Source organism: Solea solea, chromosome 14 (assembly GCF_958295425.1).
Source record: "Solea solea chromosome 14, fSolSol10.1, whole genome shotgun sequence".
Taxonomy (NCBI): Eukaryota; Metazoa; Chordata; class Actinopteri; order Pleuronectiformes; family Soleidae; genus Solea; species Solea solea.
Window position 1 is genome coordinate 24,130,694 of NC_081147.1, and position 18,952 is coordinate 24,149,645.

General features: G+C 41.5%; 1 protein-coding gene and 1 long non-coding RNA gene across 4 annotated transcripts in view; one reads left to right on the plus strand and one right to left on the minus strand.

Annotated features, from left to right (window-relative positions):
* The window catches only part of pitx2 (paired-like homeodomain 2), a 51,783-nt gene extending 40,375 nt beyond the window's left edge, over positions 1–11,408 (plus strand). The window contains exons 1-4 of one of the 3 annotated variants that reach the window (XM_058650285.1): positions 1,886–2,377; positions 4,553–4,623; positions 8,791–8,990; positions 9,762–11,408. In XM_058650285.1, coding sequence (XP_058506268.1) covers positions 4,578–4,623; positions 8,791–8,990; positions 9,762–10,319 — 804 coding nt within the window. In that variant the 5' untranslated portion in view covers positions 1,886–2,377; positions 4,553–4,577 and the 3' untranslated portion in view covers positions 10,320–11,408. Of the gene's footprint in view, positions 1–1,885; positions 2,378–4,552; positions 4,624–7,679; positions 8,381–8,790; positions 8,991–9,761 lie in introns of those variants that run through there. The other 2 variants (XM_058650287.1, XM_058650284.1) reach the window with 2 other exon arrangements.
* Positions 1–18,952, minus strand: part of LOC131472827 (uncharacterized) — a 56,849-nt gene that overhangs the window by 30,192 nt on the left and 7,705 nt on the right. The gene's annotated exons all lie outside the window — the stretch shown is intronic.

Here is an 18,952-nt window from a genome sequence, read left to right on the forward strand (position 1 = left end):
ACTGTACTAGAGACTAGAGGCTGCTCGTTAAGAATCAGGAGAGGGCATCAGCTGAGCAGGTCACCCCTCGTTTCTCACATCACAGCCCCATCAGAAATTCTTTCAAGTGTCCTCCTGCGTCGCCAAAGATGACAACAGCGAATCGATAAGCGCTTGAAATGAAAAGAAGCCGCCGGTTTTGCCCCCGAGGCGAAAGATTTCATACCCGCCAGCCTTCTCTGAACTTCAGGCATTTCTCCTCTGCACCTTCCTGCGTGAGAAACACCAGCCTCCCTCTCTCCCTCTCTCTCTCTCCCTCTTTGTATAAGAAGGTAAGAGGAGAATATATAGCCGAACACTGCGCCTCTCCCTCTTCTTCCCTCCGTGCACGCGGGGGCGTGATTTGAAGATGTGCATGATGTTTTCTGCACGTGCTCTGGAGTCGTTTACCTGCATTATTGTGCGCGTCTCTCTCTCTGTGTATGTGCACGTGTAGCGTGGGCGTGGTGGAGTACGTGCGCGCCTTTACGCGTGAGTGCGTGTGCCACACATCACAATCCAATATTAAAGCAAACGGGTCAAATTTTAGAGGCACGGCACGAGCTGTGTTGGTAAACACAACTGATTTAATTTTATTTCTTCTCGTGTTGGTTTGCATTTGACTCCACGCACTCCGTGTTTACGCCAGTGGGAAATTATTTTCTTTTAAAAAAGGCCTTTGTAGGCCTGAGCAGAGGAATTTATGTGTGGGGATATTTTTTGTGTGTGTTTTGTCTCGAATAAATAAATAAATAAATAAATTTGGCCTTGCAGCAAATGAAGACCCGGTTGTCTAATAAGGGCCTTTTCTGTATGTTTTCCCCGTGTGCGCGTGGGTTTTCTCCGGTTTCCTCCCACAGTCCAAAAACACGCAGAGGTTAATTGGACACTATAGGTGTGAATGTGAGAGTGAATGGTTGCGGACACCTGTCCACGCGTGTCCCCCACCTTTCGCCCCGCGTGTCAGCTGGGATTGGCTCCAGCGACCCGCGACCCTCACGTGGAGGATAAAGCAGAAGACAATGAATGAATGAATAACTAACCCTGATCAAAGCAGTTGTTAAAGTGTCTACATCACTGACTCGTGTCATTATAGCCTAAGCACCACGTGTGTTTTTTGGCACATTGATTCTTTTTTTTGGAGGAAGGAGGAGGAGGTTTGATGGGATGCGTGATGCGCACGTTTTGCTTCAGTGTTCCCTTTTTGCCTGGAAACTCCCGCATGGGTGTGCGCATTAATTAGGCTTTAATGGGAGTATGACTAAAAATGTAAAAGAAGGATTAGTCGCGGGGAGAACTGCAGGCCCACGTCCGGTCCTGCTTCCCTCACAATTAAGATGCGAATGGGGGAGAAAAGAAGAAGAAAAGAAAAATCTGTGCGTGTGTGTGAAAACAGATCTATACAGAACATTTGCATCCGAACCAGCTGTTCACTGAAATCCGCTGCTTTTCCTGTGAAATATTCAAAATATTCTAGACAAATGCTCCAATATTACCGATTACACAATTTATTGGAGTTAATGTAGTGTTTTATTTAAATAACATGTAGGTTCAATCCATTAACGCACATATCTGTGGTTATTACAGTGCGTAGTTTGCGTAAAAATGGCAGGTTGGGTTCATTTATGTTTCCCGCGTGTCTGCAACAATCCACACGGACATCACAGTTTGATAAAAAAAAAACATGCGTGTGCTTTTTAAAGACACTACTCTGTGTGTGTGTGTGTGTGTGTGATTGTTGTTGAAAGTTGAGAGGATCTAAGTTTGTCCTCTACTAGACTACACATACACACACACAGGCGCGCATACATACAAACACACCCCTTTTAAATAGCACGCACACACACACCCACGCAGACACACACACACACACACACACACACCGGGGTCCCTCTCCCTGAGCGAGAAAGAAGGAGGAAAAAAAATGCGCCACTCTTAGAGCGTCTTTCTAGGGGGAAAAAGTTGAGGAAGACAGAAGAGGACGAACCAAGAAGAGACGCGGATGAAAGCGCCTCCTTCGCTTCTTTTTCCCTTCGTCACTTTTGTAAATAGATGGTTATTTATGTGCATACATGAAACAATCCTAAAGGCTGTTTTTTCTACGCTGCGTCTCTTCCTTTCTCTTTTTGGATAACATAGCGCGGAGGTGGAAGCCAGATCCACGCAGAGCGCACGTTTCCCCGGACAGAACAACTTCCACATTTGTAGCGTTTTTAAACTGGACTGAATCTTCAACGAGTGTGTGCGTCTGGACAGTGGAATTTACCCCGCTTTCACGAACTACACAGAGAATAAAACGGCTGCCGGACCAACGAGCGGATCCCCCCTCACCCCCCGCGCCGGTGTCTCACATCAGCTGGTGAGTGCACTTAGTTTGGGGAAAGTGTGGATGAATTTCAGCTCGGGTTATTTTGTTGCTGTTTAGATGTGAGAGCAGAGTAAATAACAGTGGGTAATTAGAGGTGATGGAGTGTGGGGGAAGCGGATGTGTGGTGACACAGTTTTGTTCTCGTGTTATGATTTTTGAGCGTTTGTGCGGTTTTTCGCGTGTTTGCGTAAATGCCATAAAAACACAGTTTGGTCAAAAGGCATCGGCCGAATTAATCGTAATAAGTCCAGGTGTGTTTTTACCTTCCTCTGCGTTCTTTAAGACTTATATGGATATGAGGATGAAGGTGTGTGGTGGTGCGTTCATGGTCTCACGCCTTTAATTAACACAGAAGCACGCGGCGGCGCAGGGGAGGTCAGGTTAAGTCCCGCGGTAAAAAAAAAAAAAAGAAAAAAAAAAGGGCTGCAGTCGCTCATGCTCTCGGTTGAGCGTTGAGTTCTGAAGTGGAGCCGCAGCGCGAGGCGGTGCCAGCTTTCTGTCTGCGCTGGGCCCGGTGCCATCATGTGACTCACCGACCCCGATCAAACCGTCCGCGGTGCTGCCGAGCGAGCGCGCGCGCAGGAGTGAAGGAAGAGAGGAAGAGAGAAAGCAACAGCGCGAATGGATGAAAAATCGGATTTAAAATATATTTTAAATCGCTCGTGTTGGGACAGCACTGCGGAATTTCAGTGGTAAAAAATATAGATATTTATATTAACTGATTATTTTTATTAATTTATTAAATCAAGTTATTATAATAGAGGTGGCACTTAAATTATAATACAGCTGTCAGACAAACACAGGAAACTACACTTAAAATTAATCACATTTAAGAAATAATAATAAGTTATTATTTATTTGGCGATTTTATATAATTACAATGTGTCATTTGTAATCGTCGTTTGAGTGTTTTGTAAATAATAATAGACAAAAAAAAGAATATATGAAGGGTTGTACCAAGCACACCACTGTAATACTATATTTAAATTTATTTATGCTATGGTATTTTATTTATTTTACTAGTCTATACTTTTATTTTGAAGGAAATCTTGTTTTGGGCTTTTTTTCCCTAACGAATGATAAGACAAAAAACCCAGAAATAAAGTAAAACAGTAAAAAAAAAAACTGTACTAAACAGAGAGCGGGGGAAATAAAAAGGAGGCGGGCTCCCCACTCATTAAATCAGATATATAACACACACACACACACACACAGCCAGCGTGCAATAACCCCCTCCACCTTACAGCGTGACCCACACTCTTTCATTTTGCAGCGTGGATTGTGGAGGAAAGGTTGCGCCAGGTATGAGGCGCGTGTAAAACTTAACCTCCAATATCTGCATGTTTGGAATTAAAGAGGAAGATGATGATGGTGATGATGGTGATGTAGAGCAGGTGAAGAGAAAAAGTGGCGGTGTGGGTGGAGGGGGGTGGGGGGGAGAGAAATGGTTAACAGCATGACTGCATGCAAATTTCCCCCCGACTTGAATTATCATAAGCAAACAGTGTGAGCCTGGGCTAATAAAACCCCATCTGTGTAACTTCATATCGAGGTAGTGTGAGGGCCGCGATAATGAATTTTGTAATATCCCACCGACAGACATCTCAATCAGACTCTAATCCCGTGATTTTACCACGGAATCAGTGCAACTTCCAACGGCTCTGCACCGAGACACCGACATATCTGCCTTAATGACGCAAAACACCACCAGCTTTACACACTATATATATATAAATCATATTTTCTTTACATTATTACTGTATTTCTATTTACTTGTTAGTCTGTATGCCATGTCTTTAAACGTGTGTTTTTATTTAGGAGGCACCTTGTCACTTTATGATGAGAAATAATAGAATTATGTTATTATAATGCTGATGTTTTTCCTTTTTCGTCCAATAAAGTGAGGTTTTAATGAAGCACGTGTCACTGTTGTTTGCTGGCATTTTTTTTTTCCACAGAGGAAATCATTTCCGTGCAACTGTGGATCATCAGTGCGCCACTGCAGATATTAGCACATGTACTTTCTATATTTTAATACTTAATTTTTGAATGCGTTTCTTTTTATTATTCGTTTATTTTGCATAACATTTATTCCCCAGCCCATAATACTCATCATCATATCATATCAGTGTTAAAAGCTTCCTGTCTTTTGTCGTTTTTTTTCAGAAGCGCTTTTCCTCAGACTGTCGCAATGGACTCCCACTGCCGCAAACTGGCCACCACCTGTGCGCAAATAGGTGAGTGACTCGAGAAATCTGCCACTAGACAAATGAAAACTGTAATAAATGTTTCTATTTATTTGTTCGATTATTTGTTTTCAGAAAAAAAGAATTGACATAATCCTCATATTGTAATAATGGTTATGGTCAATTATGATATTAAAATTGTTAAATGTGCCAAAGAGAAACGAAAAAAACACAGACTTGGTAAACTACTACACAAATTAACATATTATTATAAAAACAACAATAATAATAATGTCAAATTATAATATAAAACATAACTCTTGGCATCACAATTAATTCAGGTATTGATGTGTATTTAAAACAGAATTTATAAATTAACTGTGGTGCTGACTTAATTATTTCAAAGTCGTTTTGAGAAATTCCCTTAAAGACGAGGTCAACGCTTTTAATTAAAGACAAAATTAAGCCCTTTTTAATGGGTTTTTTTTTTTTTTTTAAAGAAAAATCTCAAACAATATTCTGTGTTCGCTCTGTTGGTGATTTAAAGAAAATAGCTTTAATAATATTTAATATATTCTATATAAAATGTTTGCTGTGTCGCTGCAGTGGACAGAGACGGTGGGGTCTAAGGCAGGTTGTCCTGTCTTAGAGGGACACCTGGTGGCCACATGTGGCCCTGCAGCTTCGGCCGCTGCACGGCTTGAAGCAGGCAGGTGGAAACACGGGTGGATTCATCCAGGGATTTCAGTGAGAATGACAGCAGTGTCATTTAATGTAATTAAAACCCTTTATGATATCATCTAATAATATTAGAAAATGTGCTTTCATTGCCAATAAAGTGACCAATAAAGCGTATTTCTTTTCCCACTGATAATAATAATAATAATGATAATCCTTATTACCCCTCTTCTCATAAATTGTATTTTCCAAAATAAAACCATATTTTTTATAAACAGGAGTTAAGAGAGGAAAAAGCTTGGGATCCTGCGGGGGCAGAGTCTGGGATTTGTTAATTATTCTCCACTGAGGAGGAGGAGGAAATGACATCAAGTCTTGTTAGAGGCTCGTAAACGAATAACCAATAACTATCATTCTGCTCCATTTAGCCCGAGGACGCCTGCTGTAGAGTCATAATGACACAGACGCACACTGTGAACCGTCATTGATTTTAAATAACAAGTAAAAAATTGAATTAATAATAACAACAATAATAATAATAATAATTTAAAAAACAAAGAAAGAAAGAAGAGAGGATGTTTTCAGCTTCAACTCAGCTGTTAATATATGCAGCGCTTGTTGGAAGCGACTCTGGGGAAAAGTAAATGTATAATGAAAGCCCATTCGTGAGGAGGAATACGCTAATGGAGGGAATCTGATGTCTCCCCTTAATCCTATGTAAAAAGCCTCGTCGTCTCCCTGCTATATTGACTGAATTGCTAATTAATGGCCCTCTATGACAGAGGCCTGCTGCGCGCGGTAATCCAGAGAAGAGAGATAAAGCATTCACAAGGTAGAAATGAAGAGGAAACCGATAATCCACTTCAGGTTTAGTATTACAGTGGAGGGGAGAGAGAGGGAGAGGGGAAAAAAGGAGCATCAAATAAAGACGTATAACTGGTTATTTCAAATTTAAAATGTATCATTCGTCTTTTATTATTGTTCAGAAATACGGGATTAAATACAGGATGGTGCGCGCACAAATGTATGGCTTGGAATACACGTTAATATTATGATTAGAAGTGAAAATATAGCACTTTAATATAATTATTGTTTGATCAAGTTTTGGAAGTTGTCAAACAAATTTTATTCTGGCCTCAAATAGAGACTAGAACCTGGTTCTAATGAGACAGAACTGGTTCAGTTTGGGGCTGTGTGCGTGCGTGCGTGCGTGCGTGTGTGTGTAGGTATTTATAAATCAACAGCTTCTATGGCATCAGTCCATGTCTTACAAGCAAGTGGCCACGTGGATATGGGCTATTTTCACGTGTTTGATGATGATTTTTCACTTCATCATCCTCACTGTTGTGTTGTGTTGTGTTGTTGACGCTTTTAAAAAAACACGCTCCGTCAGTTCACCTGTTACCTCGTGACATTTCTCCACCTTGAAAAACTAAAAGTCACATTTGTTTATTTCGGTTTTCCCCCTCCCTTAAGGCGCACATGCAGATCTTTAGGGAATTGTTGATTTTTAATTGCACATCAACTCAAACTCATTAAAGAAAAGTCCTCTTTTTCTGAAATTCATATGCAAATGAGAGTCTTTAAAGATTAAAAGTGAGATAAACACACACACACAACACTCTGATGGAGTAACGTGGGTGACTGATGTAATGTCTATTTGAACGTTAACTGTGCTGAGGTCAAGAGGATCGCCTCATTTATGACTAGCAATCATTTCGCTCTGTACATCCAGGAAGTCAAGGGTCAGATTTGGTCACAGTGTTGGACACAACGTTCACTTCCCTGCATGCGTCGCGTTGAGGATCAGACCTCAAGTATTAGACCTCGTGTGTCTAATATTCCCCACCACACCCTGCGTTTGAATGAAAACTATTTCTTTTCTCATTAACAGAACGGGATATATTCTGTGTGAGCTGCACCAGCTGCGCGTGAGCTCTTTTTTAACATACTGTACATGTCTGCTAGTTAGCGTTTGACAGTTTGACAAGTGCGCACAGAGGAGATTGGAGATGGGTTCCAACTCTGCCTTTATTCCTTCTCCCTGCCCTTTAATCGCGTGGCCTTTCAATGGGCCGTGGTTCTGTGTGTTGTTGCGTTTGCTATTAAGTCTGCATTAGGGACTTATATATATGTGTGTGTGTGTGTGTGTTTGCTTTGAGTACAATCCTCTCAGTGGCTCGTTTCATCCACACTGAGTAAACTGTAGAGACACAGACAGCGAATCTGCGGCTCAGTTGGAGTATGAATGGAAGTGCATCGTTTTGCTGGGCCACTGGACCCGTGTCATAAAATGAGGCCAAACTGTATTTTCTTTTTTATTATTATTATTTGGTCTTGGGCTGCTGCACAACTGCACCTCGACGCGCCGCGGGTGCGCGGTGCGTCCCCATCTCTCTTTACATGCTTTTATTTGGTAGAGGGGAAAATAAGCGCCAGCCCGCGGGGGTAACACACTGGCAGACATATCTCGTTTCTGCGAGCTCCGGGTTGGCTGGGCACACTGTCATATCCACATACATGTGCCTGTCAGAGAAAATGGGGGCGGGCGCAACGCAGTGACGTGGAGGTCTGGATAGAGGCGCAGTTGGATGAGCAGTGCGCAGGCAGGCAACAGCTGAAATGAACAGAGAGCGGTGTGGTGCGCGTCTGCCTCTGGATCTAATATCGCGTACCTGTCCTTGTCACTCTGATAGTCCGCCGAGTTCACCGCTCTTCACCACCGGTGCTATGGCAACGCTCGATGGCCTGTTTTAAAGCTTTTACCAGCTCAAATACAAAGAGGGTTTCTTCACAAATCGCAAGAGGAACCGCGCTCCCGCTGCTGCTGCTGCTGCTGCTGTGCGTTTTTTGGAGAGCTGAACACATTCCGCACTCGGACTTTCCGCTTAAAGGGAACTTGATCTGCGTTTGGCAGCCAGTTGTGCGATCTTTTTACTCATGAACTCTATGAGGGATCCATTAAACACAGACCATCCCCACCACCTCACAGGGAATAATAAACCTGCCTCCACGCACTACACGGCTCTGGCGATGGCCTCCAGCTTACAGCCGCTGCAGCGGTCTGTGGACTCTAAACACCGGGTAGACGTGCACACCGTGTCGGACACGTCCAGTCCGGAGTCCGTCGGTAAGAACCGTCCGGGCTGCAGATGTGTTGTCATGTGCGGTGCCAAAAAAACAAAAGATGGTTCCGTTAATCGAAGCGACGCGGGTTTAATGTGCATGCAGAGATAACAGATTACAGCTGTCAAGTTTCTGTGTTATGTAAAATGGTTTTTTTTGTGTATGTGTCAACTAAAATGTGTCCGATTTTACTCATTTAGTGTCAAGGTTTATTTAAAATATTTACACAAATCCCAGAAAAGTGACAGCGTAAAAATCCAGCAATGATTTAATTGGTTCTAAATAATATTTTCTGCTTAATACAATTAAACAAAATTATTCAATTCCCAAAGAGTTTTGCGCACTCTCTCAGTCTCATAAGAAAAGGATCTAATATCAGCCTGACTAAAGCGTAATTGCTCTCCTCTTTGACAGAGAAAGAAAAGACCCAGAATAAAAACGACGACTCCTCGGATGACCCGTCTAAAAAGAAGCGGCAGCGGCGACAGAGGACTCACTTCACCAGCCAACAGCTGCAGGAACTGGAGGCCACTTTCCAGCGGAATCGTTATCCGGACATGAGCACGAGGGAGGAGATAGCCGTGTGGACCAACCTCACAGAGGCCCGGGTCAGGGTGAGTAAAATCCCTTGGGTATAAACACAAACAGTCCCTGTGTGTACATGTGTGTGCAAATATAAACTGGCCACATTTGGGAGTGATTATTACGCACGGACACTTACTGTAACTTTACGCACGGCTGAATTTACCATGAAAATAATAGAGTATAATTTTATGTTTTATAAACAATCTTGTTTAATTTTCTGTTTGCTCAAGACTCATTTTAATAACATTGATCTTAGACTAAATAAAATTACAATTCAGTGACAAATAATCAGTGTTGTTAAAAATATTTTACCTTTTACCCTTTCAGTTATTTCATTATGAGAAAAAAAGGCAAAAGTACCTGGTTTGTTATTTACCTGTTATTCGCGTGTAATAACATTAACAACGCATTAATGACGCTAACGAGCCTCAGTCCTTGTGTGACAGATACCAGCCGTGTTCGCTGCTTCGTGTGAAAGAGGTGCAAAGCTTGTATTTTGCGTTTGTCGCCCTGGTGTCGTGTGATGGAGGTCAGAGTGTTTGTGGGAGCCTGCAGAGGGAATACACATCCACGGTGCACTGACAGATGTGTGTGTGTGTGTATTCAGCTCAGATAAAGACGGATTCAAAGACTAATGGGTTCACACACACAACCTAGATGTAAAAGTACAATTCGTCTTGATAGTTTGCAGCTGTTGCAAAACATAACGAGAAAAAAAAATGTGGGCTATAAAAGAGATAACAACGATGGACTAGAATTAATTCCGTGGGTTTCTTTGTTTGTTTTTTTCGTTGCATTAGGTTTGGTTCAAGAACCGGCGAGCCAAGTGGAGGAAACGGGAAAGAAACCAACAAGCCGAGCTCTGCAAAAACGGTTTCGGGCCGCAGTTCAACGGACTCATGCAGCCCTACGAAGACATGTACCCGAGCTACACGTACAACAACTGGGCCGCCAAGGGCCTCACGTCGGCCTCACTATCCACCAAAAGCTTCCCCTTCTTCAACTCCATGAACGTCAACCCCTTGTCCTCGCAGACCATGTTCTCGCCGCCGAACTCCATATCCTCCATGACTTCCAGCATGGTGCCGTCGGCGGTCACGGGCGTGCCGGGCTCCAGCCTCAACAGCCTCAACAACTTGAACAACCTCAGTAACCCGTCTCTCAACTCCGGGGTGCCCACGCCGACGTGTCCCTACGCGCCGCCGACCCCGCCATACGTGTACAGGGACACTTGTAACTCCAGCCTGGCCAGCCTGAGACTGAAAGCCAAGCAGCACTCGAGCTTTGGATACGCCAGTGTGCAGAACCCGGGGTCTAATCTGAGCGCCTGCCAGTACGCCGTGGACAGACCAGTCTAATACCTGCCTGCACTGCAAAAAATCATCACTCTAACAAGCCATCGAGGCTGTTTAGTTGCAAGTAAAGGTGTTATTGTCTCGCTAAAAGGAGAAAGGAAATCTGTTTTTTTTACTTTTAAGGACATTTCTCCATCAACTGACATCTTCTTTGTACTAGTTTGCGTCATTCTGGCTTTTATGTTTCCACATTTGACTTGAAAAATGCCAAACATCTGTTGCTATAGATTAAACTTTAATTTTTTTGGGGGGGGGGGGAATTATGATTTTAGGGTTGGTTACCAAAACAAAACAAAAACAAAAAATATGGTTTGTTATGCTGGTCATTTTTTGCAGTGTGTGGGTAATCACAAACAGCCCGGCCACAGGAACAAGAGACTACTACAACTTTTTTTTCCTTTTTCATTTTTCACCAAAAAAAGGGCACGAGAGACTGAACCACTGAATCAAGCTCAGCTCCAGGTCGGAGTCAAAAAACTCAAATGGGAGTTGTTGTTTTTTATTTAGGTTTATTCCCCTTTGATGGATCCAGCTGTTTCACACACACACACACACACACACACACACTCACAAAAGACACACATACGTGTTTTTTTTCTCTGGTGGATATTTGGACGTTGATTGTTGACTGAAAAAAAGGTTGTATATATATTTGAATGATCATCTCCTGTTTTGTCGAGGCGAATGCGCTCTAACCCTCCACACACTCCCTCTCTCTCCCTCTCTCGCGAGGCTCAATTTATCAACGCATGTGGACAAAAAAAAAAGAAGAAAACCCCCTGAAAAAGGAATCATGTTTTGCTTGCAAACACAAAGGGAATGTACATACTAAAACGCACCAGTTGTGTGTTTCTAACATATTATAAATTTATTATTAATGTCTGTGTGAATATCGATTTAGAATAGCAATTCTGGAATTTAAAAAAACGACAAAAAAAGAAGCATCGAAAAAATTGTTCCTGCGACAAATGATTTGGTTTTTTTGCTCTGTGTATACTATTTGGTACGAAATTATGTTCTTTTGTTTTTTTCCAACATCCAAAAAAACGATTGTGTTTTATTTAATGGAAGTAAATATATTGTTCAAAAACACTCTGCTGCAGGACTTTTATTGAATCTCTGTGTTGGCGCAGTTCCTTATTAGTGGAGTGCAGAGCAATGACAGTGTGTCTACAGCCTTTTCGATTATGTGAGGTACTTGTGCGGCTAATCTATAGAGGAAAACAATGGGCCGCTCCAATACACAAAGCGACGAGATGCTCCGTCAGATTAACTGCTGAATACATGTCTGCGCGCTCAGCCAAGGAGCCTCGGCTGGTCACTGGTGCTTGAAATAACACGGGAATCAACAAACAGGAGTTGGACCACACAACAATGACTGGGGTCCATTAGTGTTTGTTTTCTTTTTCTATCTCTCCCTGTTTTTAGAGATTCTCTGAGGTGGAATAGTGTATACAAAAATAATCCACACTTAAACAAAGTATAGTTTAATTTTAACTTAATTTAATAAATTATCTATAATGATTTGGAGGTGTAATTGCGTAAAACAAAAAAAAAACAAAAAACCAACCGCAGCTGTGATTTAAAGAATTTTTTTCCAACGACAAATTTGACCTTTACGCATGGCTTTTGTAACTTTGCTCCTTATGTTATTGTGCGTAAATGTGCCAAAGCAGCTTGAGCAAACATGCTCTCTCTCTCACACACACACACACACACACACAGACAGAGGTATGCGGGGGGACGAGAGTGCAGCAGCAGCAGCATCATGGCTGCAGGCAGAGCGGAGACACCGGGGAGGAAACACCGCAGTACCACCCGCAGAAAAGAGCCGCATAAATACATGTATATGTAAACTATCTTAGAGTCTTTGCATGTGCGGGGCTGCTGTGTGCAACCTGTTCCCGCCTCTTTATGACCATCGTGTGGTCGTGTTTTCACTATACGCTCTGTGATTACATTGAAACTTTTATAGTTTCTTTTTAGGGGAGAGGTGAAAAAAAGCAAAAGGCAATGGCAGCCTGTTTGGAGCTGATTTAAGAGCTGATGTCATGCTGGTGCTGAGGCCTCAGGTCATGTCTCTGGGGAGGATTATTATGTAGAGAAATAAATCCGATTGTTTCTCCAAACACTGTTGAATAACAAACACAAGAGAAACATAATTATCTCTCTTTTTTTGTCTGCGGTCAAAACTCGTCCCTGTCCAGATTTCCTCCCTCTTTTCTCGTGTCACCTTTTGATGGAGTCGGTAACGCGGGGCAATAATCAGCTATGACAGAGAGGGGATAAGCCGCGACCGCTGCTGTAAGAGGGTGAATACACACTCGGTCTGCAGCCTCAATACACATCCACACAATCAACACGTGAGAACGGAGGATGACCCTGAGGAGAAGAGGGGGAAATGTTCATTTGGCTGAAAAGGCGCACGGGAGTGCACACCATCTCCTCTGCAGCCTCTCCACACACACTTCTCCTCCAGTCTGACAAGGTAAGAGCTTACACGACTTTGAATGAGAAGTTTGACTAAATTCAATGTGCTGCTTATATTCTGCTCACACTTTTTATCAACAATTAATCCAGAACAGAGGCACTGGAACTTGTGCGTAAAAGCAAATTCACTTAAATTAATTTTTAAACTAATACATTTTCCAACCACAAAGACTCAATAATTCGCAATATCTGTTTCACACCAAATGTATTATGCTTTCTCCATCGCACGTGCTCGTAAAAACGCACGAGTACATGTTGATGCGAGATTTGTTCCGCCTGCGTGATTGAAAAAAAAAAAAAAACAAGGGAACATTCACACACGAGCTCCCTGCACCTCCACCACTCCAAACGGGAATTCAAATAAAAGAATGGAGCGAGTGCAAATATCCAAACATGTATCGTCACAGCGCTAATCTGAATCATTAACAAGCTGTCAGTGTTCACGGGTTTACAAGGAAAAGGGAGACGCGAGGAGGCTGCGCGAGACAAAAAAACACGCAGCGTATATAGTTTTCTAATTACACGCCGATGAAGCCGTGGATTAAAACTGTTGCATTGGATGTTGTTTTTTTGTGTCCACATTAGTTACAAGAGACACGTATGAGACAATACCACACACACACACACACACACACACACACACGGTTGACTTTATTATAATTAAACTGGGCAAAACTAGATTTACCTCACACATTCACTTCCTGCACAAAATTGTAATAATTTAGAGCTTCATTTAATAATATTGGATTTTCATGTGTGAGAATTAAAAGTATTTGCTCTATAGTTTTTCAATATCTGGCCTTCGTAAATGTTTTAACCATAAAAAAAAACACATTTTAAAAAGAGGTGTTCAGCATTATATAGATATTTCTTAAGATATATACGTATATGTAAATAATCTCAAACCTGTGTTTAGCTGTGATTGTTACTATTGCTCATCAAGCACATTTACTAGACACTTTTATTGTTCACTGCTGAATTTTATAACACAATAAAAACCCTCTGCAGCTCTGGCTTAACTATTAAGTATTAAGCAGAATTCCAGAATGACCTAAAACATGCTGATTATTATTATTATCATTATTATTATTATTCCAACAATGTCTCAAGTTGTGTTTTGAGTTGGAGCTGTGGGTTTTTCAAGTGAGTCACTCTAAAGCAAGTATAGGGGCGATTCCGACACATTTGTTTATGTTTGAGTGGCAGCAGTGATGCAGCAGAGGAAAAATCAAAAACATAAAATCAAACTTGTGTTGAAAAGAATCATTTTTGGAGATGCAGATATGTAAACATTCTGCACTGACGCAGTGACGCCGACAAATAATCAATTCTTAGTTTTCCAGTTGCTGGAAGCTGCTGCTGCTCCACCATGGGTTTTGTTTTAGTTTTGAGTGCTTGTATTGATTAATGGAAAAAAGTAGCCAACACAGAAAATTAAGGATGCAATGCATCGCAGTGGAATCAAACTGAGACCGTTGACATAATGTAATCATAATCAAACTGTGTTCTGAAACCAAGAAACTCTTGAAAATATCATGTATTCTTTCAAAAAACGAATATGGCAACACAAATTATAGACAAACATTTCTTATGAGGGAACTTTGCATACTCTGCACACTTTTTTTGTACATGAATTGTGCAATATTCAGCATTGCTTTTCATAATAATAAATAAAAGGATAATGGCAGCACAGAAGGTTTCACAGGGCCGACAAACTCCCTGTAGCTCTGTGGTCAGGCAGCACAGAGGACTACTCTGTATGTGTGTGTGGGAGGTGGGTGGTTGTGGGCATTTTCAGGGGGTGGGGGGTTGTTTGGCTCTAGACCAATGGCAGCGCAGCGGCCTCAGCTAAAGGTCACATGGTGTGACCTAACACATTCTCACCCTCACCTATCTGTGGCCTGAGTAGAAGTTCCTCCATAACAAGATGCATGAGCGTCTGAGCTCAGGTGAAGTCCAGAAACTTCACAGTTTCAGCAACTTTTTACTGATCCCCCCACGATCAATCGCTTTTTACTCACTTGCAACAACATTTATATTTGTTTGCAAAAAAAAGTACATCTTTGCCTCCAACTTGTGCTTTATGTGAAAATATTGACTTGAGGAAAAGGTACACAAAGGCACGTAATGTTCCCCTCAATGGTGCAGTATATGGCGCGTTGTGTGCATCTACACGCATGTGCGTGCCGTGTGAACGCGTGCAGTGGAGGCTCGGTGCCGTCTGGCGAGAGCGTGTGAAAGCAGATAATTTTCGCGACGCACGCACTTCCTGCTCACTGAAGTTTCTATTAAAGAAAGATGAAAACAAAACACACATCTGAGGCGAGATTGTTTTCTCTCCCAAATCAATTTCTGCACATTAAGCCTGCTGGAAAGATCTGCAGCATGGCTCTGGTGGACCTTGAAATAGTTGGCAGTGGAAAAAATTATCCATAAAGTAGGAGCTCAGAATGTTTTTTTTTTGATAGAAGAAAAAAATCTTTACATTTCTCCATCTGAAAAGCAGTGCGCACAGGTAAACCAAATCCTCACCATCACTCATCATAGATTTCACTAAAGTGTTGGAGGTTCCTCAAAGTTATTTTGCTCCCTGAGGTTCTTTAATGGACAAAAACACAGTAGTCATGGCTACCCGCACTTATTTAGAGCTGTCTGACTTGTGTATGTTGTGTTGTGTGAGTATGTGTCATAGGGTTATTGCAAAAGAAAACCCTTGCATGCTCAAACTCCTCTGGATAAAAAATGCCATTCAAGTGGTATTACGCGGCATTAAGGTTGACTTACCCAGCTGCATGAAAGACCACTAATCCCTTATTATGTTCCACACTGATAATGTGAAACATATCCCACATTTTTAACGGATATCATCTTGGGATGGGCATGTATATTCAATTATGCGTTTGATTATGAAAATCCATCCGTTCATATATTAAAAAAAAGAAAAGGTTTCATCAGTGCATGATGTATTTTTTTTACTCCTAAATAGTAAAATTGTGGCGCATCTATTACCACAAGGTGGCAGCGGAAGTGTGCATTTGCAGAGGAGATGACATTTTTCTTGAATGTACTGCTTCAAGCTCAAGTAATGACATTTCCCAGGGTCATTGAATGCATCTCTTTCACTGCTCCTCATGGATCAACGCGCTGGGATCCCTGCATTACTTTCATTCGCTCTCATGCACTGGAGTTCTTTTCATCGTTGTTTTCTGTTAGCCACACAGCATAACATGTGGCTAGCATTGTTGCCTCACAGCAAGAAGGTTGCTGGTTTGTTTCCCCTGGTGGAGTTTGCATGTTATACTCCAGTTCCCTCCCACATGTCCAAAAAAATGCCGAGGTTAATGGAACACTCTAAACCGCCCATGGGTGTGAGGGTGTGGAGTAAAAAAACGTACTCAACTCCATATTTTCTCATTCTCTGTTGCTTCTAGCTTGTTTTTGGCCCGTGTGCAACAACAGGGCTGTGTGTAATATAATTGTTGCTTGAAAAGCTCACCCCTAATACCATCCACTGCTAATTTATTTGCATTATCCATGGAAAATCACAAATATGTATGGGGGAAAAAAACCAGCCTGAAGGGCCCCACCACAGCTCCCTAAAAAAGTCTCCTTCATGCCTCTTCACGTTAACCCGACAAGTCGAAAGCTGCTAGCATTTTAGCCGCGTCGTGTTCAGACACCTTCAGTTTACACAGTCTGCCCCAGATGGCTTCTCTCAGCACTGTTTTTCTAAGGCCACCCGTCATCTACTGTAACGTCTTAATTGACGTTTACCTCTGTTGGCTGCTGTCAGCCACCCAGAGTCTGTGTCTGACGAGCAGCCTGGCAGAACAGTTTCCCAGGCCCCAACTTAAGATAGAAAATTACACCTGAGAGCCTCTGTTTGTTTTAGCTTCTTTTTTTCCTCGCCTCCCTCCCACTTCCTTTCTTTCATTTCTATTGAATTAGAAAAATGTGTTGTTAACTGTCTAGCGCCCCCCTTCGTGCTATAGTTAATTGCGTGAGTGAAATCCCGCTCATCTGCTCCCATCTTTCCTGTAAAGTCAAAGATCAGACGACGAGCCGTTCCTGTAGAGGGATTCTCCTGCCCAAACTCAACGGGACACTTACAACTTTTCTTTTAAGGCAATAATTGAACAAACTGATTTCCATCTAGATCGCAAAAAAACATAGACAATGTTTAAAATGGAAAACTCAGGAGATAAGTGTTTGCTCTAATACAGGGCTTTGAATTTTTCGTTGTTTCATTCGAAGCGTGTTTTAATTTGAAGGTTCACATTTGTTGCCGTGTCCTGTTTTGAGAAGCGTGTTTTCATTCTGGAACAGCATTTTAGTTTATATTCTTACAGCACTATAGCTCAGGGATCACAGAGTAAAGCCGGAAAACAGTTTATTTGTTGGGGGGGGGGGGGGGGGGAGAAGCAGCAAATACAGGTAGCATCTCATTTGAAAAAACATGCATTAAGTGCATTTAGTTTGGAAATTTTACTCGTGATTTATTGCGTCAAGACCTTTTTCAATGAATTTTGGTTTAAGGGCTAAAGAAACTTGATGACAAAGGCACATCATCCCAGCCCTAAAACTTACACGCAGTACTTTATTTTGAAAAGGCCTTCCTAGCGGCAACTAAACCCTGAACCATAGCACCTTTAAGAGTTTTCACACACACAAAAATAGACAGCTCTATATAGGGAAAGACGTTTCTTACATCACCAAGTCCATTTTAATGATGAAAATGTGTGTTTCCTGTAGGGCTGCAAAAGTACCAACTCTTTTGACAATCAATCAATGGTTTATTTGCTCCACATGAGAAAGAAATCATTAAAACTGAATAATTTTGCTTTGTGGACAAAACAAGACATTTGAGAAAATCATCACTTCCAGGTTTGAGAAACCCTGATCAACATGTTTCACCATGTTCTGACACTTTCTGGACCAAACAATGACTCATACAGCCTTATTGTTCTGAATTAAACCACTGTGCTTTTCAGTTACGAAGGAGAAATGACCAATATGAGGGATATAAGATGATAATATAAGATATATGCTGCAATGTTTGGATGATTTTAGAACCCTAACTTCATAATAATTTCCATTTACCATCCTTTTTTCAAGTTTACGCAGAAAGAAGTATGATTACATTTGCACTTTCTAATCCAAACATGTACACTTTTAAGCAGCAGTTTAAAAAAGGGACTAAAACAGTTATTTGCTGTTTTATGGCCACTTTACGTTTGTACCTTTATGATATACCATTCATATATACGCTTTTAAATTCATGTATCTTGGTCGCACTTAAGTTATACATAAAATGTATTATCATTAACGGAGAAGATACTGTGTATACCTTTGATCATTTAATCGCGTTGTGGTTGAGCAGGCGGCCGTTTCTCTCATTAAAACAATCACTGAGAGGAAGTGGAGTTTAACATTCAACCGACTTTAAGCAACTGAAATCTGAACTTTAATATACTTTGAACGTCAAACACATCTCTGCCACAGTGCGACAAAATAAAACATCATTATGATAATGTGTATAACTTTAGATCTGAGTCAATATTTCTGTGTCATCGGCGTCACAGCCAAAAAAGGAGAAACGTTTCGCCTCACTTTACAAATAAAAACCAAAGTTTGATGGGAGCACTCCTCACATGTGACTCTGTGATGTAAGTCAGCAAGCATGTGTTTCTGTTCCTGCGCACGTGACCTTGCGATCAATAAGCTCTTCATCCACTGTTTCCAGAGCCTGTTACTGCATGTGACCAACCTGCCGGCAGCAGCCTGTGGTTTACTCAACCACCAATTACTGTGTGTGTACCTCCATCAGCCGACTGTCACAGAAGCTCGGCCGCTGACTCACTCTGAGTTAATGTGGTGCTGCTGAATTGTAAAATACATTTTTTTTGCTCTTTATTAAAAACAGATGTTGCATTTTATAGGTTTTTTTATATATATAAAAAAAAAACAAGCCCAGGGGTTTTCAGTTAGTTTTGCTTCCCAGTTGATGAGCAACAAACTGTATACAAACAAATATAAATGGAAATGTCTCCGTTACTTTAAACATAAATATTGATTTGGCTTCGTGTTTCTGCCATTTTTTTTTTCCATTTGCTTTTTTATTCCATTCTTTGTGCAATTATAATGTT